The sequence below is a fragment of the Pempheris klunzingeri genome, chromosome 3 (genome assembly GCF_042242105.1).
Source record: "Pempheris klunzingeri isolate RE-2024b chromosome 3, fPemKlu1.hap1, whole genome shotgun sequence".
NCBI lineage: Eukaryota > Metazoa > Chordata > Actinopteri > Acropomatiformes > Pempheridae > Pempheris > Pempheris klunzingeri.
In genome coordinates, this window is record NC_092014.1 from 1,737,900 (window position 1) to 1,758,495 (window position 20,596).

A 20,596-nucleotide genomic window follows, 5' to 3' on the forward strand; every position below is an offset into this window, starting at 1 on the left:
TTGAATTAAGGTATGAAATTGTTTGGAAACCTGACCTGCAGCTGTTGTCCCCTGGCCTCTCTCCCACACAACCAAAAGGGAAATGAGGTCAGGGCAGCTTATATAGTGCCTCGGAGACAAGTGATTGGGAGTTTGAAGTCATGTGACTGTCATGTGACATGGTACATTCAAAAGAATGGGAAAAACACACACTGGGCTAAACAGTGATTTCAACCCTGGTTACACCGGCAACAAGACGGATAACGACAATAATTCAAGTTCTGTTTGCTGAAAGTCGACCTCATTGTTTCAGGTTGAATTTCAACACAACAACAAATAGTGTTGTCTGGTCTCTCTGGAAGAGTCATCCAACAAAAACTGGTGTGTACCAAAGTGAGCGTACTGCTGCCACGCCGAGCACCAAACACTCCTGGTACATGTGAGGGAACACACCGTCCGTCATGTTCAGGATCATCACTCATGATGGCCGAGGACCCGACCAACAGCCTCACACCAGTCTCTGCAGGAGGAGACGCCAGCTACAGTAAAACCTCCCTCCTCCGCCTGTTGGGTGCAGAACCACCTTTGCTCTGTCGTATCTTCTCTGATGATGATGATGTGCAGTTGATGAAAGGAAACTTCCGCTGACAACGACTTAGTGAATAAAAATAGGTTTATTACAAAAAGGTCAGTTGTCTAACAGGCACCATGGAAGCCTGGGAAGACGTTCAGCCAATTGTAGGAACAGACAGTGTAACCCCCGGCCGAATCTGCTGCCTGTGTCCCCGTCTCCTCTAGAGCCCACTCTGTGGTCACCTTTTATACTCTTCTTGACCACCTAGCTCAACATCTGATGTCTTTGTTAAAATGTAAAGGAATGTACCATAAAAACCTACAACCATCTGTGCCCAGATAAGGAGGTAAAGCTCAGGTCACTTCTGCCAAGGTCATGCTTTCCAAGGTCTGATTCCTTTAGATAAGCAGACACCAAACAGGCACCGTCATAAACACCAAGTGGACACTGTCATAAATACCACTCTTAAATGCACACACCAGATACTACAGCTCCATATTAACAGAGAAGACTGGGGAGTTTCCCACCAACTGTGTAAATCAGAGGGAGGAAACAGAGGAGGAGCAGAGCTTCAACGTCACACTGCAGAACTGAAAGTAAAGTCAGTCAGAGTGGCAGCCAGGCAGCCGTGGAGACACGTCTGTGTTTCTGTCTGAAGAAAATCCAGACTGACTTCATCAGGTCTCCTCAACAACACAGCAGAGCCTCTGCCAAACACTGGTGAGTACAGATGATCACATTTACAGCTTCAACCACCAGGATCAACACAAAGCTTCAGCTCCGCTCAGCAGGAAGTTCCTCTTTTCTCATTTCACACTTGTGACGTTGGTTAAAGTAGAACTACGGCTGTTTGTCCAGCGACCACTTTAACAGCTTTAAACAGCCTCTGTGTGTCAGCTCGCAGGACTTTAGGGACTTTAAACTGATTCTCTGTGGTTTGGAGTTTAGTTTCACTCTCACTTTCCTGCTGTCATTACTGTTTACTGATCACTACATGCAGCCATACTGCTTCCTGTTTCCTCTACTGCTTCACAATAAAGGCTTTCCAGCAGAGAGCCAGCAGGAGGCTTTTAATGTGAAGCACCAAGAGGAAATGGAACATGTTTCTCATCAGGTATTCAGGGAACAGTGAGGATCCTGGGCGTCGGCCAAAACAGTGATGTCACATAGATGAAACTGAACACGACTGACTAATATCATCACTTTGCACCCAAAGTACCTGAAACATTTAGTCCCAGGAATCTTTTTTCAAGGAACTTAAAGGCTCCTTCAGCCAGTTGTTGTCTAAAAGACCTGTGAAGATCAGGAAAGTTAGCCCGCTGACGCCTGTAGGCTCCATCATATCTTAAAGAGCTCATGGTACCGTACTACCCCACTGGAGCTCTGAGCTCCCAGACTGCAGCCGACTGGTGGCTCCTAAAGTCCTCTGAAGTAGTGATGGAGCCAGAGCTTTCAGCTATCAGGCTCCTCTCCTGTGGAATCTGCTTCCAGTTTGGGTTCGGGAGTCAAACACCTCTACATTTCAGAGAGGGTCAAAAACCTCCACTTAGTGATGAAGCCTATAGTTTAGGGCTGGTTCAGGCCTTGGACCAGCCTCTAGTGATGCTGCTGTAGGCTCAGACTGCCGGGGGATGTTATTATTATTCATGTATTAACTATTGTCATGTTTTCCACCGGTACCATGTTGCTAGTTTATTGACTACAGTGTTTTTCCTTTTCTTTCCCACTGTGTGCAGACATGGCTGCTGCCAGTTGTCTGCTGTATGAAGATCAGTTTCTGTGCTCCATCTGTCTGGATGTGCTCACTGATCCTGTCAGCACATCATGTGGACACAACTTCTGCAAAACCTGCATCACTGAACACTGGAACACTAACGACCGGTTTCTGTGTCCAGTGTGTAAAGAGGCTTTTACCACAAGACCTGATTTGAGGGTCAACACTTTGCTCTCTGAGATGGTCTCTCAGTTCAGACAGTCAGCTCAACAGGACGCCAGCAGCAGCAGCTCAGAGCAACAAGTGTCCAAACCAGGAGAAGTTCCCTGTGACGTCTGCGCTGGAACCAAACTGAAGGCCCTGAAGTCCTGCCTGGTGTGTCTGCTCTCCTACTGTGAGACTCACCTGGAGCCTCATCTGACAGCTTCACGTCTGAAAAGACACCAGCTGATCGACCCTGTGGAGAACCTGGACAGCAGGATGTGTACGAAGCACGATAAACCTCTGGAGCTGTTCTGTAAGACCGACCAGACGTGTGTCTGCATGCTCTGCTCTGTTTTAGACCACACAGGACATAAGTTTGTTCCTCTGAAAGAAGAATATGAAGGACAGAAGGCCGAGCTGGGGAAGACAGAGGCTGAAATCCAGCAGATGATCCAGAAGAGACGACTGAAGATTGAGGAGATCAAACGGTCAGCTGACCTCAGTCAGGAAGATGCAGACAGAGCGATAGCAGAAGGTGTTCAGGTCTTCACTTCTCTGAAGGAGCGTGTTGAGAGAGGCCAGGCAAAGCTCATCAACACCATCAAAGAGAAGCAGGAAAGAGCAGAAAAACAGGCCCAAGCTTTCATCAGAGAGCTGGAACAGGAAATCTCTGAGCTGATGAAGAGGAGGACTGAGGTGGAGCAGCTCTCACGCTCTGAAGACCACCTCCATCTCCTCCAGAGTGTCCAGACCCTCAACACCAACCAGCCTCCAGCCACCAGGGACTGGACAGAGGTCAGCGTCCCTCCACCGTCCTATGAGGGGACAGTGAGGAGAGCTGTGGCTCAGCTGGAGGAGGATCTCAGTAAAGAGATGAAGAAGCTGATCAAAGCTGAACTGAGGAGGGTCCAGAAGTTTGCAGTGGATGTGACTCTTGATCCTGATACAGCACATCCTGAACTCATCCTGTCTGATGATGGGAAACAAGTGAATCATGGTGATGTGAGGAAGAAACTCCCAGACAATCCAGAGAGGTTTTCTAAGTCTGCCTGTGTCTTAGGAGAGCAGAGTTTCTCTTCAGGCAGATTCTACTTTGAGGTTCAGGTTAAAGGAAAAACTGAATGGACTTTAGGAGTGGCCAGAGAGTCGATCAACAGGAAAGAGAACATCACACTGAGCCCTGAGGATGGTTGCTGGACTGTATGGTTGAGGAATGGGAATGAGTACAAAGCTCTTGAGAACCCTCCAGTCCTTCTCTCTCTGAGGTCTCAGCCTCAGAAGGTGGGGGTGTTTGTGGACTATGAGGACGGTCTGGTCTCCTTTTATGACGTAGATGCTGCAGCTCTCATCTACTCCTTCACCGGCTGCTCCTTCACTGAGAAACTCTTCCCCTACTTCAATCCGTGTCGTAATGATGAAGGCAAAAACTCTGCCCCTCTGATCATCTCTCCTGTACACGCAGTAGACTGATGACTTCTCTTATTTCATGTGATGATTTACTGCATTTAAGAGAGCGAATGAACATTTATAGTGTCAACTAAATATCTGATTTCAAACAGAATCTGTTTGCTTTGGTGATTGATTTATATGGATCCATCACAGAGGAAACACGTCAGTTTGCTGATTTTTGGGTCATTTGTTTCTGTTTTATTACTGTTCTTCTATTTGATGTGCAGCCACAGAAAACATGCTGCTGAATATTTCACTGTGTCGTCAACAGTTCGGTCCATTACAAACCTGCAGTGTCTACAGAGAACAGCTTGTCTTTGTTATGACGGCTACAAACACTTAATGGACAAAGTCATTAATAGAACTGATGCAGAATTTTCTATGTGATGTGAAAAGTTGTTTGGTGAATTACTGGTGGCTTTGGTCAGTTTTTATGTGGTTTGTGAATAATTTGTGGTTCATGGTGAATAATCTGTAAATGTGTGATTGTACAATGAAGCAGATGTTGAACACGAGGCCTGAATGAGAAGAGAACAGAAAAGCCTGTTGTTTGTCACCACCAACAATGGAGAGAGGTAATTACTGGATTTAAAAGACATTAAAGAGCTGTTTCTGCCAATCATCAATAAATAGTTTGAAAAATGGGCTTTGATTCTGTGGAAATCTTCAGGGTTTTAACCGTTTGCCTTCAGCCCGACCGTGTGCTTCCTGCTGTTTGACTAAAATGACTTTTACCTTCTTCACATGTTCAGTAAAATCCACACGTCGTCCTGCATGTGAATCATTTCATTGGTGCAGCCTGAACTCGCTCATCTCCCTGGCAGGTTTTGGGGTGAGTACAGGAGAGACCGGGACTGATATGATGAGGGTCACATGACTGACGGGGGAGGGCGGCCGACCAGACTGCTCCTCTTCCCAGCTTCTCACAATAAACTCACACATGAACTCATCCTTTCTGTCCTAAACTGTAACATAACACCTCACTCATCACAAACACTTCATTCACCTTCAAACTCCTGAAAATGCTCAGAAAAGGGGAAAGTTTGAACACCTACAGTTCTGTGACAACTGAAGACCATGTGACACGGTCAAAAACTCTGGAAGAAGACAACAAGTAGCCCTTGAGTTGAGAGTTTTTGGCAGACTGACGTTTTCAAACTAAACAAAATGATGTTTTCCAACGGCACACTCTGGTTTCACTTTATAACAAGAGGAAACATCTGTGGTATCAAATACTGAGATATCACATGATGTAAATATAAAGTATTGATTAAGATGTGGTAGGAACTGATACACGATGGTTAGTATGACAGGAGTGTTGATCAAATAACCAAGGTAGTAGAAGATGTAACCAATCAATAAGCATGAAACAATGCAACCAGATATCACATTTTATACTCTGATTTAAATATAGGATTTTTTAACACTTAACATTTAAAAATTGCAGAAAGAGGAAACCAGAACCTTAAAGGTGTAAATTGACGTGAAAGTATTGTTTAAAAAGTGTTGAGGAGGAGCTGGAACCTAATAGTGTCAGCAGATGGTGCTGTAGGATAAAGACAAAATAATAGCTGCTCAGTGGAAGCTCACAAGGTCGGACAAAGTGATCAGGTCAAGTGGAGTTCAGAGGGACAAACTCCTCCTCATCAAAGGTGGTATAATTTCATTGGGTGGGGAAAGATGCTAGGGGGCAGGCAGATGCTGGTTTTGGGTTATAAAAGATGGAACCTGTGCATTGTTTAGTCAGAACTGTTTGTTTGGGCTTTGTTGTGGACAATAAACCTCCACTGTGCTGAACTCTGAACTCTCCCGGTGCCTATTTGGAAGATTGACTCTTTGGTCTTTGACACTTTATAACTTCTGTTGCTTCTAACAAGAGGAAACATCTGTTACAGGTACCGGCTGGTACCAAGTAAACAGATTATCGATTCTGCAAACAGAACAAATGACTGAGACAGGGCAACTTTGCTTCCGCTTGTTCAGCCTCGCTCAGCAGAATCCAATTTATTCTCATTTGCGATTACAACAATAAACCTTCTCTTTATAACTCATTCACAGACCAGCTATTAAAATCAAACTCCTAATTACATGTTGTTCAGTGTTCTTACTGAATTACAATTTATATTTTAATTCACCAAATCTTAATAAACAATAACAATGTTTGGATCCTTGCAGGTTGTATCCTAACCATGAATATCATTACCATTCCTGTTCCAGTCACAGGTTTCGTTGTGTGAGCATCCAATAGCTCTTAGCATGCTACTGCTAACAGTGGAAATGGCTTTGCGGTTTTTATTAAATGTAACAACCATTTTCTTACCATATTTTAACAATATTTACATATACAACAGCATCATAAAATATTTTCTGAATATTTACACATCAAACCAAATGTACAGGAGCCCAACGATAACCAACTGAATGGCGCGATGCAGGATGAGCATTTACCACAGCGCCATTTTGTGCTAATATGCTGATGGCCAGTAACAGATATTCATTACGTTATATATACATAAATTCTGCTACCATTCTCTTTACAGACAACCCAACTCAAACATCAATCGATATGTTCACAAAGTAAACACAACAGACCGTGATGCCGCAAAAGCCACAAAGCGACTGCTGCAAACACACAACACAAAGTGCCCCGCTGCCTCCTGCTGGCCAAAGGCGGGAACGACATGTTAATTCCCTGTAACAAAACAAATGCATTGCCTACTGTGGACACCTTAAAAGCATGTTGCTACTACTTACAAACACAAAATACATCATCATAATTGTGACTTCACAATTGTGGCGTCACACATCACAGAGCAAAAAGCCGTCTGAAACCGAAACAATCAGAACGACAATAAAGGTAATGAGCACAGAAAGAAAGTCCAAGAGTTAAGAAGCACTCATTGGGATGATGAAATGATTTCACCAGTACAGACAGTTTAAAGTCCTGTTAAAACTGGGAATAAAGGAGCAGTTTCCTGTTTTCATCCGTAGTTTTCTGCAGTGCTTCCTCTTGTAGGTGTAACATGTATTAAATGAATACAAGGATAATTATAATGAGACCACAAATGGCTAGAATATCAGAAGAAACTAAATACGGCTACTGGAGGGCAGGGATGTGCAGTAAATAAAGACGATGACAGTATTTGCAGTTGAATATGGAAAATATATTGAACCATAAAGTGCACAAAACAAAATCAAAAATCATAATATTTACAATCCTGCAATTCCTGAATAACTGGTTTAGCATTCAACCATTCAAAATGCACATTTATAATTGGCCAATAATTGCTTAACATGAGTCACAGTGCAGTCACCCAGGTCTAACTCCCTGATCAAAACACATGATCAAATGAACGAGCTTAGAGTTTTTTGGGTTTGAGGAGTAATGATGGAGAAATGCATATAATCCAGAAATATGAATGTGGTGAAATGCTCGGATCGAGAAGGTGGGATAGTAGGCAGGCTGGCAGGCGAAACTGACTGCAACAAGTTCTCTTCAGGCTCCTGGCCTTGTTTCCTAGCTCGCCATCTTGGAGTTGGTGCCAAGGCAGGGCACCTGGCCTGCATGGACCAAACAATCCATTTAGAAACTCAAAGACAAAGCTAATGAATGCTACGCTAACATAGCATGTCTCACCATATAATAGTATAAATTACACCACAATCAGACATGCATTTACAATCTTGTGTTAGCATGTTAGCATATTAACATGATACATTGGTATCCAAAATCAGCCCTGCAAGTGTCGACAAGTTACTAGACCCTTATGTTAGCATTAGCCTATACGCTAACATTGTAGCTAATGCTAACAGGCCGTCATCCATCATCACATTTAATTGACAATTCAAAAGTCACCAGTTCAGCAGTTCAGTCTCACGCCACACAAGATAACAGGCCCCAACACACATGCAATGGTCTGGTTCTAAATGGTTGGTTACAAACAACATGATTTAAACCAGGAAACTGCATGATATTTGAATTAAGGTATGAAATTGTTTGGAAACCTGACCTGTAGCTGTTGTCCCCTGGCCTCTCTCCCACACAACCAAAAGGGAAATGAGGTCAGGGCAGCTTATATAGTGCCTCGGAGACAAGTGATTGGGAGTTTGAAGTCATGTGACTGTCATGTGACATGGTACATTCAAAAGAATGGGAAAAACACACACTGGGCTAAACAGTGATTTCAACCCTGGTTACACCGGCAACAAGACGGATAACGACAATAATTCAAGTTCTGTTTGCTGAAAGTCGACCTCATTGTTTCAGGTTGAATTTCAACACAACAACAAATAGTGTTGTCTGGTCTCTCTGGAAGAGTCATCCAACAAAAACTGGTGTGTACCAAAGTGAGCGTACTGCTGCCACGCCGAGCACCAAACACTCCTGGTACATGTGAGCGAACACACCGTCCGTCATGTTCAGGATCATCACTCATGATGGCCGAGGACCCGACCAACAGCCTCACACCAGTCTCTGCAGGAGGAGACGCCAGTTACAGTAAAACCTCCCTCCTCCAACTGTTGGGTACAGAACCACCTTTGTTCCACATTAACAGAGAAGACTGGGGAGTTTCCCACCAACTGTGTAAATCAGGGGGAGGAACCAGAGGAGGAGCAGAGCTTCAACGTCACACTGCAGAACTGAAAGTAAAGTCAGTCAGAGTGGCAGCCAGGCAGCCGTGGAGACACGTCTGTGTTTCTGTCTGAAGAAAATCCAGACTGACTTCATCAGGTCTCCTCAACAACACAGCAGAGCCTCTGCCAAACACTGGTGAGTACAGATGATCACATTTACAGCTTCAACCACCAGGATCAACACAAAGCTTCAGCTCCGCTCAGCAGGAAGTTCCTCTTTTCTCATTTCACACTTGTGACGTTGGTTAAAGTAGAACTACGGCTGTTTGTCCAGCGACCACTTTAACAGCTTTAAACAGCCTCTGTGTGTCAGCTCTCAGGACTTTAGGGACTTTAAACTGATTCTCTGTGGTTTGGAGTTTAGTTTCACTCTCACTTTCCTGCTGTCATTACTGTTTACTGATCACTTCATGCAGCCATACTGCTTCCTGTTTCCTCTACTGCTTCACAATAAAGGCTTTCCAGCAGAGAGCCAGCAGGAGGCTTTTAATGTGAAGCACCAAGAGGAAATGGAACATGTTTCTCATCAGGTATTCAGGGAACAGTGAGGATCCTGGGCGTCGGCCAAAACAGTGATGTCACATCGATGAAACTGAACACGACTGACTAATATCATCACTTTGCACCCAAAGTACCTGAAACATTTAGTCCCAGGAATCTTTTTTCAAGGAACTTAAAGGCTCCTTCAGCCAGTTGTTGTCTAAAAGACCTGTGAAGATCAGGAAAGTTAGCCCGCTGACGCCTGTAGGCTCCATCATATCTTAAAGAGCTCATGGTACCGTACTACCCCACTGGAGCTCTGAGCTCCCAGACTGCAGCCGACTGGTGGCTCCTAAAGTCCTCTGAAGTAGTGATGGAGCCAGAGCTTTCAGCTATCAGGCTCCTCTCCTGTGGAATCTGCTTCCAGTTTGGGTTTGGGGGTCAAACACCTCTACATTTCAGAGAGGGTCAAAAACCTCCACTTAGTGATAAAGCCTATAGTTTAGGGCTGGTTCAGGCCTTGGACCAGCCTCTAGTGATGCTGCTGTAGGCTCAGACTGCCGGGGGATGTTATTATTATTCATGTATTAACTATTGTCATGTTTTCCACTGGTACCATGTTGCTAGTTTATTGACTACACTGTTTTTCCTTTTCTTTCCCACTGTGTGCAGACATGGCTGCTGCAAACTATCTGAGATCTGAAGATCAGTTTCTGTGCTCCATCTGTCTGGATGTGCTCACTGATCCCGTCAGCACACCATGTGGACACAACTTCTGCAAAACCTGCATCACTGAACACTGGAACACTAACGACCGGTTTCTGTGTCCCTTGTGTAACAAGGCTTTTACCACAAGACCTGATTTGTGTGTCAACACTTTGCTCTCTGAGATGGTCTCTCAGTTCAGACAGTCAGCTCAACAGGACGCCAGCAGCAGCAGCTCAGAGCAACAAGTGTCCAAACCAGGAGAAGTTCCCTGTGACGTCTGCGCTGGAACCAAACTGAAGGCCCTGAAGTCCTGCCTGGTGTGTCTGGTCTCCTACTGTGAGACTCACCTGGAGCCTCATCTGACAGCTTCACGTCTGAAAAGACACCAGCTGATCGACCCTGTGGAGAACCTGGACAGCAGGATGTGTACGAAGCACGATAAACCTCTGGAGCTGTTCTGTAAGACCGACCAGACGTGTGTCTGCATGCTCTGCTCTGTTTTAGACCACATAGGACATAAGTTTGTTCCTCTGAAAGAAGAATATGAAGGACAGAAGGCCGAGCTGGGGAAGACAGAGGCTGAAATCCAGCAGATGATCCAGAAGAGACGACTGAAGATTGAGGAGATCAAACGGTCAGCTGACCTCAGTCAGGAAGATGCAGACAGAGTGATAGCAGAAGGTGTTCAGGTCTTCACTTCTCTGAAGGAGCGTGTTGAGAGAGGCCAGGCAGAGCTCATCAACACCATCAAAGAGAAGCAGGAAAGAGCAGAAAAACAGGCCCAAGCTTTCATCAGAGAGCTGGAACAGGAAATCTCTGAGCTGATGAAGAGGAGGACTGAGGTGGAGAAGCTCTCACGCTCTGAAGACCACCTCCATCTCCTCCAGAGTGTCCAGACCCTCAACACCAACCAGCCTCCAGCCACCAGGGACTGGACAGAGGTCAGCGTCCCTCCACCGTCCTATGAGGGGACTGTGAGGAGAGCTGTGGCTCAGCTGGAGCAGGATCTCAGTAAAGAGATGAAGGAGTTGATCAAAGCTGAGCTGAGGAGGGTCCAGAAGTTTGAAGTGGATGTGAACCTTGATCCTGATACAGCACATCCTAAACTCATCCTGTCTGATGATGGGAAACAAGTGAGTGTTAGTGATGTGAGGAAGAAACTCCCAGACAATCCAGAGAGGTTTTCTAAGTGTATCATTGTCTTAGGAGAGCAGAGTTTCTCTTCAGGCAGATTCTACTTTGAGGTTCAGGTTAAAGGAAAAACTGATTGGGATTTAGGAGTGGCCAGAGAGTCGATCAGCAGGAAAGAGAACATCATACTGAGCCCTGAGGATGGTTGCTGGACTGTATGGTTGAGGAATGGGAATGAGTACAAAGCTCTTGAGAACCCTCCAGTCCTTCTCTCTCTGAGGTCTCAGCCTCAGAAGGTGGGGGTGTTTGTGGACTATGAGGACGGTCTGGTCTCCTTTTATGACGTAGATGCTGCAGCTCTCATCTACTCCTTCACCAGCTGCTCCTTCACTGAGAAACTCTTCCCCTACTTCTGTCCGGGTAATAATAATAGAGGCAAAAACTCTGCCCCTCTGATCATCTCTCCTGTACACGCAGTAAACTGATGACTTCTCTTATTTCATGTGATGATTTACTGCATTTAAGAGAGCGAATGAACATTTATAGTGTCAACTAAATATCTGATTTCAAACAGAATCTGTTTTCTTTGGTGATTGATTTATATGGATCCATCACAGAGGAAACACGTCAGTTTGCTGATTTTTGGGTCATTTGTTTCTGTTTTATTACTGTTCTTCTATTTGATGTGCAGCCACAGAAAACATGCTGCTGAATATTTCACTGTGTCGTCAACAGTTCGGTCCATTACAAACCTGCAGTGTCTACAGAGAACAGCTTGTCTTTGTTATGACGGCTACAAAAACTTAATGGACAAAGTCATTAACAGAACTGATGCAGAATTTTCTATGTGATGTGAAAAGTTGTTTGGTGAATTACTGGTGGCTTTGGTCAGTTTTTATGTGGTTTGTGAATAATTTGTGGTTCATGGTGAATAATCTGTAAATGTGTGATTGTACAATGAAGCAGATGTTGAACACGAGGCCTGAATGAGAAGAGAACAGAAAAGCCTGTTGTTTGTCACCACCAACAATGGAGAGAGGTAATTACTGGATTTAAAAGACATTAAAGAGCTGTTTCTGCCAATCATCAATAAATAGTTTGAAAAATGGGCTTTGATTCTGTGGAAATCTTCAGGGTTTTAACCGTTTGCCTTCAGCCCGACCGTGTGCTTCCTGCTGTTTGACTAAAATGACTTTTACCTTCTTCACATGTTCAGTAAAATCCACACGTCGTCCTGCATGTGAATCATTTCATTGGTGCAGCCTGAACTCGCTCATCTTCCTGGCAGGTTTTGGGGTGAGTACAGGAGAGACCGGGACTGATATGATGAGGGTCACATGACTGACGGGGGAGGGCGGCCGACCAGACTGCTCCTCTTCCCAGCTTCTCACAATAAACTCACACATGAACTCATCCTTTCTGTCCTAAATTGTAACATAACACCTCACTCATCACAAACACTTCATTCACCTTCAAACTCCTGAAAATGCTCAGAAAAGGGGAAAGTTTGAACACCTACAGTTCTGTGACAACTGAAGACCATGTGACACGGTCAAAAACTCTGGAAGAAGACAACAAGTGGCCCTTGAGTTGAGATGTTTTGGCAGACTGACGTTTTCACTTTATAACTGGCTTTTTATTGCTTCTAACAAGAGGAAACATCTGTGGTATCAAATACTGAGATATCACATGATGTAAATATAAAGTATTGATTAAGATGTGGTAGGAACTGATACACGATGGTTAGTATGACAGGAGTGTTGATCAAATAACCAAGATAATAGAAGATGTAACCAATCAATAAGCATGAAACAATGCAACCAAATATCACATTTTATACTCTGATTTAAATATAGGATTCTTTAACACTTAAAAAATGCAGAAAGAGGAAACCAGAACCTTAAAGGTGTAAATTGACGTGAAAGTATTGTTTAAAAAGTGTTGAGGAGGAGCTGGAACCTAATAGTGTCAGCAGATGGTGCTGTAGGATAAAGACAAAATAATAGCTGCTCAGTGGAAGCTCACAAGGTCGGACAAAGTGATCAGGTCAAGTGGAGTTCAGAGGGACAAACTCCTCCTCATCAAAGGTGGTATAATTTCATTGGGTGGGGAAAGATGCTAGGGGGCAGGCAGATGCTGGTTTTGGGTTATAAAAGATGGAACCTGTGCATTGTTTAGTCAGAACTGTTTGTTTGGGCTTTGTTGTGGACAATAAACCTCCACTGTGCTGAACTCTGAACTCTCCCGGTGCCTATTTGGAAGATTGACTCTTTGGTCTTTGACACTTTATAACTTCTGTTGCTTCTAACAAGAGGAAACATCTGTTACAGGTACCGGCTGGTACCAAGTAAACAGATTATCGATTCTGCAAACAGAACAAATGACTGAGACAGGGCAACTTTGCTTCCGCTTGTTCAGCCTCGCTCAGCAGAATCCAATTTATTCTCATTTGCGATTACAACAATAAACCTTCTCTTTATAACTCATTCACAGACCAGCTATTAAAATCAAACTCCTAATTACATGTTGTTCAGTGTTCTTACTGAATTACAATTTATATTTTAATTCACCAAATCTTAATAAACAATAACAATGTTTGTATCCTTGCAGGTTGTATCCTAACCATGAATATCATTACCATTCCTGTTCCAGTCACAGGTTTCGTTGTGTGAGCATCCAATAGCTCTTAGCATGCTACTGCTAACAGTGGAAATGGCTTTGCGGTTTTTATTAAATGTAACAACCATTTTCTTACCATATTTTAACAATATTTACATATACAACAGCATCATAAAATATTTTCCGAATATTTACACATCAAACCAAATGTACAGGAGCCCAACGATAACCAACTGAATGGCGCGATGCAGGATGAGCATTTACCACAGCGCCATTTTGTGCTAATATGCTGATGGCCAGTAACAGATATTCATTACGTTATATATACATAAATTCTGCTACCATTCTCTTTACAGACAACCCAACTCAAACATCAATCGATATGTTCACAAAGTAAACACAGACCGTGATGCCGCAAAAGCCACAAAGCGACTGCTGCAAACACACAACACAAAGTGCCCCGCTGCCTCCTGCTGGCCAAAGGCGGGAACGACATGTTAATTCCCTGTAACAAAACAAATGCATTGCCTACTGTGGACACCTTAAAAGCATGTTGCTACTACTTACAAACACAAAATACATTATCATAATTGTGACTTCACAATTGTGGCGTCACACATCACAGAGCAAAAAGCCGTCTGAAACCGAAACAATCAGAACGACAATAAAGGTAATGAGCACAGAAAGAAAGTCCAAGAGTTAAGAAGCACTCATTGGGATGATGAAATGATTTCACCAGTACAGACAGTTTAAAGTCCTGTTAAAACTGGGAATAAAGGAGCCGTTTCCTGTTTTCATCCGTAGTTTTCTGCAGTGCTTCCTCTTGTAGGTGTAACATGTATTAAATGAATACAAGGATAATTATAATGAGACCACAAATGGGGTTTGAAATGGCTAGAATATCAGAAGAAACTAAATACGGCTACTGGAGGGCAGGGATGTGCAGTAAATAAAGACGATGACAGTATTTGCAGTTGAATATGGAAAATATATTGAACCATAAAGTGCACAAAACAAAACCAAAAATCATAACATTTACAATCCTGCAATTCCTGAATAACTGGTTTAGCATTCAACCATTCAAAATGCACATTTATAATTGGCCAATAATTGCTTAACATGAGTCACAGTGCAGTCACCCAGGTCTAACTCCCTGATCAAAACACATGATCAAATGAACGAGCTTAGAGTTTTTTGGGTTTGAGGAGTAATGATGGAGAAATGCATATAATCCAGAAATATGAATGTGGTGAAATGCTCGGATCGAGAAGGTGGGATAGTAGGCAGGCTGGCAGGTGAAACTGACTGCAACAAGTTCTCTTCAGGCTCCTGGCCTTGTTTCCTAGCTCGCCATCTTGGAGTTGGTGCCAAGGCAGGGCACCTGGCCTGCATGGACCAAACAATCCATTTAGAAAACTCAAAGACAAAGCTAATCAATGCTACGCTAACATAGCATGTCTCACCATATAATAGTATAAATTACACCACAATCAGACATGCATTTACAATCTTGTGTTAGCATGTTAGCATATTAACATGATACATTGGTATCCAAAATCAGCCCTGTAAGTGTCGACAAGTTACTAGACCCTTATGTTAGCATTAGCCTATACGCTAACATTGTAGCTAATGCTAACAGGCCGTCATCCATCATCACATTTAATTGACAATTCAAAACTCACCAGTTCAGCAGTTCAGTCTCACGGCACACAAGATAACAGGCCCCAACACACATGCAATGGTCTGGTTCTAAATGGTTGGTTACAAACAACATGATTTAAACCAGGAAACTGCATGATATTTGAATTAAGGTATGAAATTGTTTGGAAACCTGACCTGCAGCTGTTGTCCCCTGGCCTCTCTCCCACACAACCAAAAGGGAAATGAGGTCAGGGCAGCTTATATAGTGCCTCGGAGACAAGTGATTGGGAGTTTGAAGTCATGTGACTGTCATGTGACATGGTACATTCAAAAGAATGGGAAAAACACACACTGGGCTAAACAGTGATTTCAACCCTGGTTACACCGGCAACAAGACGGATAACGACAATAATTCAAGTTCTGTTTGCTGAAAGTCGACCTCATTGTTTCAGGTCGAATTTCAACACAACAACAAATAGTGTTGTCTGGTCTCTCTGGAAGAGTCATCCAACAAAAACTGGTGTGTACCAAAGTGAGCGTACTGCTGCCACGCCGAGCACCAAACACTCCTGGTACATGTGAGCGAACACACCGTCCGTCATGTTCAGGATCATCACTCATGATGGCCGAGGACCCGACCAACAGCCTCACACCAGTCTCTGCAGGAGGAGACGCCAGCTACAGTAAAACCTCCCTCCTCCACCTGTTGGGTGCAGAACCACCTTTGCTCCATATTAACAGAGAAGACTGGGGAGTTTCCCACCAACTGTGTAAATCAGAGGGAGGAAACAGAGGAGGAGCAGAGCTTCAACATCACACTGCAGAACTGAAAGTAAAGTCAGTCAGAGTGGCAGCCAGGCAGCCGTGGAGACACGTCTGTGTTTCTGTCTGAAGAAAATCCAGACTGACTTCATCAGGTCTCCTCAACAACACAGCAGAGCCTCTGCCAAACACTGGTGAGTACAGATGATCACATTTACAGCTTCAACCACCAGGATCAACACAAAGCTTCAGCTCCGCTCAGCAGGAAGTTCCTCTTTTCTCATTTCACACTTGTGACGTTGGTTAAAGTAGAACTACGGCTGTTTGTCCAGCGACCACTTTAACAGCTTTAAACAGCCTCTGTGTGTCAGCTCTCAGGACTTTAGGGACTTTAAACTGATTCTCTGTGGTTTGGAGTTTAGTTTCACTCTCACTTTCCTGCTGTCATTACTGTTTACTGATCACTACATGCAGCCATACTGCTTCCTGTTTCCTCTACTGCTTCACAATAAAGGCTTTCCAGCAGAGAGCCAGCAGGAGGCTTTTAATGTGAAGCACCAAGAGGAAATGGAACATGTTTCTCATCAGGTATTCAGGGAACAGTGAGGATCCTGGGCGTCGGCCAAAACAGTGATGTCACATAGATGAAACTGAACACGACTGACTAATATCATCACTTTGCACCCAAAGTACCTGAAACATTTAGTCCCAGGAATCTTTTTTCAAGGAACTTAAAGGCTCCTTCAGCCAGTTGTTGTCTAAAAGACCTGTGAAGATCAGGAAAGTTAGCCCGCTGACGCCTGTAGGCTCCATCATATCTTAAAGAGCTCATGGTACCGTACTACCCCACTGGAGCTCTGAGCTCCCAGACTGCAGCCGACTGGTGGCTCCTAAAGTCCTCTGAAGTAGTGATGGAGCCAGAGCTTTCAGCTATCAGGCTCCTCTCCTGTGGAATCTGCTTCCAGTTTGGGTTTGGGGGTCAAACACTTCTACATTTCAGAGTGGGATAAAACCTCCACTTAGTGATGAAGCCTATAGTTTAGGGCTGGTTCAGGCCTTGGACCAGCCTCTAGTGATGCTGCTGTAGGCTCAGACTGCCGGGGGATGTTATTATTATTCATGTATTAACTATTGTCATGTTTTCCACTGGTACCATGTTGCGAGTTTATTGACTACACTGTTCTTCCTTTTCTTTCCCACTGTGTGCAGACATGGCTGCTGCAAACTATCTGAGATCTGAAGATCAGTTTCTGTGCTCCATCTGTCTGGATGTGCTCACTGATCCCGTCAGCACACCATGTGGACACAACTTCTGCAAAACCTGCATCACTGAACACTGGAACACTAACGACCGGTTTCTGTGTCCCTTGTGTAACAAGGCTTTTACCACAAGACCTGATTTGTGTGTCAACACTTTGCTCTCTGAGATGGTCTCTCAGTTCAGACAGTCAGCTCAACAGGACGCCAGCAGCAGCAGCTCAGAGCAACAAGTGTCCAAACCAGGAGAAGTTCCCTGTGACGTCTGTGCTGGAACCAAACTGAAGGCCCTGAAGTCCTGCCTGGTGTGTCTGCTCTCCTACTGTGAGACTCACCTGGAGCCTCATCTGACAGCTTCACGTCTGAAAAGACACCAGCTGATCGACCCTGTGGAGAACCTGGACAGCAGGATGTGTACGAAGCACGATAAACCTCTGGAGCTGTTCTGTAAGACCGACCAGACGTGTGTCTGCGTGCTCTGCTCTGTTTTAGACCACATAGGACATAAGTTTGTTCCTCTGAAAGAAGAATATGAAGGACAGAAGGCCGAGCTGGGGAAGACAGAGGCTGAAATCCAGCAGATGATCCAGAAGAGACGACTGAAGATTGAGGAGATCAAACGGTCAGCTGACCTCAGTCAGGAAGATGCAGACAGAGCGATAGCAGAAGGTGTTCAGGTCTTCACTTCTCTGAAGGAGCGTGTTGAGAGAGGCCAGGCAGAGCTCATCAACACCATCAAAGAGAAGCAGGAAAGAGCAGAAAAACAGGCCCAAGCTTTCATCAGAGAGCTGGAACAGGAAATCTCTGAGCTGATGAAGAGGAGGACTGAGGTGGAGAAGCTCTCACGCTCTGAAGACCACCTCCATCTCCTCCAGAGTGTCCAGACCCTCAACACCAACCAGCCTCCAGCCACCAGGGACTGGACAGAGGTCAGCGTCCCTCCACCGTCCTATGAGGGGACTGTGAGGAGAGCTGTGGCTCAGCTGGAGGAGGATCTCAGTAAAGAGATGAAGAAGCTGATCAAAGCTGAGCTGAGGAGGGTCCAGAAGTTTGCAGTGGATGTGACTCTTGATCCTGATACAGCATATCCTAACCTCATCCTGTCTGATGATGGGAAACAAGTGAGTGTTGGTGATGTGTGGAAGAATCTCCCAGACAATCCAGAGAGGTTTTCTAAGTGTAACATTGTCTTAGGAGAGCAGAGTTTCTCTTCAGGCAGATTCTACTTTGAGGTTCAGGTTAAAGAAAAGACTAAATGGGATTTAGGAGTGGCCAGAGAGTCGATCAGCAGGAAAGAGAGAATCAGACTGATCCCTGAGGATGGTAACTGGACTGTATGTTTGAGGAATGGGAATGAGTACAAAGCTGCTAGTAACCGTCTCTCTCTGAGGTCTCAGCCTCAGAAGGTGGGGGTGTTTGTGGACTATGAGGACGGTCTGGTCTCCTTTTATGACGTAGATGCTGCAGCTCTCATCTACTCCTTCACCAGCTGCTCCTTCACTGAGAAACTCTTCCCCTACTTCGGTCCGTGTCTTAATGATGGAGGCAAAAACTCTGCCCCTCTGATCATCTCTCCTGTACACGCAGTAGACTGATGACTTCTCTTATTTCATGTGATGATTTCCTGCATTTAAGAGAGTGAATGAACATTTATAGTGTCAACTAAATATCTGATTTCATACAGAATCTGTCTGCTTTGGTGATTGATTTATATGGATCCATCACAGAGGAAACATGTCAGTTTGCTGATTTTTGGGTCATTTGTTTCTGTTTTATTACTGTTCTTCTATTTGATGTGCAGCCACAGAAAACATGCTGCTGAATATTTCACTGTGTCGTCAACAGTTCGGTCCATTACAAACCTGCAGTGTCTACAGAGAACAGCTTGTCTTTGTTATGACGGCTACAAAAACTTAATGGACAAAGTCATTAATAGAACTGATGCAGAATTTTCTATGTGATGTGAAAAGTGGTTTGGTGAATTACTGGTGGCTTTGGTCAGTTTTTATGTGGTTTGTGAATAATTTGTGGTTCATGGTGAATAATCTGTAAATGTGTGATTGTAAAATGAAGCAGATGTTGAACACGAGGCCTGAATGAGAAGAGAACAGAAAAGCCTGTTGTTTGTCACCACCAACAATGGAGAGAGGTACTTACTGGATTTAAAGATATTAAAGAGCTGTTTCTGCCAATCATCAATAAATAGTTTGAAAATTGGACTTTGATTCTGTGGAAATCTTCAGGGTTTTAACCGTTTGCCTTCAGCCCGACCGTGTGCTTCCTGCTGTTTGACTAAAATGACTTTTACCTTTTTCACATGTTCAGTAAAATCCACACGTCGTCCTGCATGTGAATCATTTCATTGGTGCAGCCTGAACTCGCTCATCTCCCTGGCAGGTTTTGGGGTGAGTACGGGAGAGACGGCCGGGACGAATATGATGAGGGTCACATGACTGACGGGGGAGGGCGGCCGACCAGACTGCTCCTCTTCCCAGCTTCTCACAATAAACTCACACATGAACTCATCCTTTCTATCTTAAACTGTAACATAACACCTCACTCATCACAAACACTTCATTCACCTTCAAACTCCTGAAAATGCTCAGAAAAGGGGAAAGTTTGAACACCTACAGTTCTGTGACAACTGAAGACCATGTGACACTGTCAAAAACTCTGGAAGAAGACAACAAGTGGTCCTTGAGTTGAGAGTTTTTGGCAGACTGATGTTTTAAAACTAAACAAAATGATGTTTTCCAACAGCACACTCTGGTTTCACTTTATAACAAGAGGAAACATCTGTGGTATCAAATACTGAGATATCACATGATGTAAATATAATGTATTGATTAAGATGTGGTAGGAACTGATACACAATGGTTATTATGACAGGAGTGTTGATCAAATAACCAAGGTAGTAGAAGATGTAACCAATCAATAAGCATGAAACAATGCAACCAAATATCACATTTTATACTCTGTTTTAAATATAGGATTTTTTTTAACACTTTGTTTAAAAAATGCAGAAAGAGGAAACCAGAACCTTAAAGGTGTAAATTGACGTGAAAGTATTGTTTAAAAAGTGTTGAGGAGGAGCTGGAACCTAATAGTGTCAGCAGATGGTGCTGTAGGATAAAGACAAAATAATAGCTGCTCAGTGGAAGCTCACAAGGTCGGACAAAGTGATCAGGTCAAGTGGAGTTCAGAGGGACAAACTCCTCCTCATCAAAGGTGGTATAATTTCATTGGGTGGGGAAAGATGCTAGGGGGCAGGCAGATGCTGGTTTTGGGTTATAAAAGATGGAACCTGTGCATTGTTTAGTCAGAACTGTTTGTTTGGGCTTTGTTGTGGACAATAAACCTCCACTGTGCTGAACTCTGAACTCTCCCGGTGCCTATTTGGAAGATTGACTCTTTGGTTTTTGACACTTTGAAGAACCTGGATG

The 20,596-nt window shown here is 44.0% G+C and overlaps 3 protein-coding genes across 3 annotated transcripts; all 3 read left to right on the forward strand.

The window, feature by feature from the left end:
- The first annotated feature begins 1,176 nt into the window (after positions 1–1,176).
- LOC139198861 (E3 ubiquitin-protein ligase TRIM39-like) lies at positions 1,177–4,566 on the forward strand. The gene is made up of 2 exons (XM_070827828.1): positions 1,177–1,273; positions 2,290–4,566. Exon 2 carries the CDS (start codon positions 2,292–2,294, stop codon positions 3,939–3,941), a length of 1,650 nt encoding a protein of 549 aa, XP_070683929.1. The 5' UTR covers positions 1,177–1,273; positions 2,290–2,291; the 3' UTR covers positions 3,942–4,566.
- A 5,137-nt stretch (positions 4,567–9,703) lies between these two features.
- LOC139198584 (E3 ubiquitin-protein ligase TRIM21-like) lies at positions 9,704–11,984 on the forward strand. The gene has a single exon (XM_070827476.1). It carries the CDS (start codon positions 9,710–9,712, stop codon positions 11,357–11,359), a length of 1,650 nt encoding a protein of 549 aa, XP_070683577.1. The 5' UTR covers positions 9,704–9,709; the 3' UTR covers positions 11,360–11,984.
- Positions 11,985–17,024: 5,040 nt separating this feature from the next.
- Positions 17,025–18,815, forward strand: LOC139225629 (E3 ubiquitin-protein ligase TRIM39-like). The gene has a single exon (XM_070856424.1). It carries the CDS (start codon positions 17,108–17,110, stop codon positions 18,746–18,748), a length of 1,641 nt encoding a protein of 546 aa, XP_070712525.1. The 5' UTR covers positions 17,025–17,107; the 3' UTR covers positions 18,749–18,815.
- The last annotated feature ends 1,781 nt before the right edge of the window (positions 18,816–20,596 follow it).

Bases quoted from the DNA above. Each gene is read 5' to 3' on its own strand.
- LOC139198861 (XM_070827828.1), top strand. From the start codon at position 2,292: ATGGCTGCTGCCAGTTGTCTGCTGTATGAAGATCAGTTTCTGTGCTCC.
- LOC139198584 (XM_070827476.1), top strand. From the start codon at position 9,710: ATGGCTGCTGCAAACTATCTGAGATCTGAAGATCAGTTTCTGTGCTCC.
- LOC139225629 (XM_070856424.1), top strand. From the start codon at position 17,108: ATGGCTGCTGCAAACTATCTGAGATCTGAAGATCAGTTTCTGTGCTCC.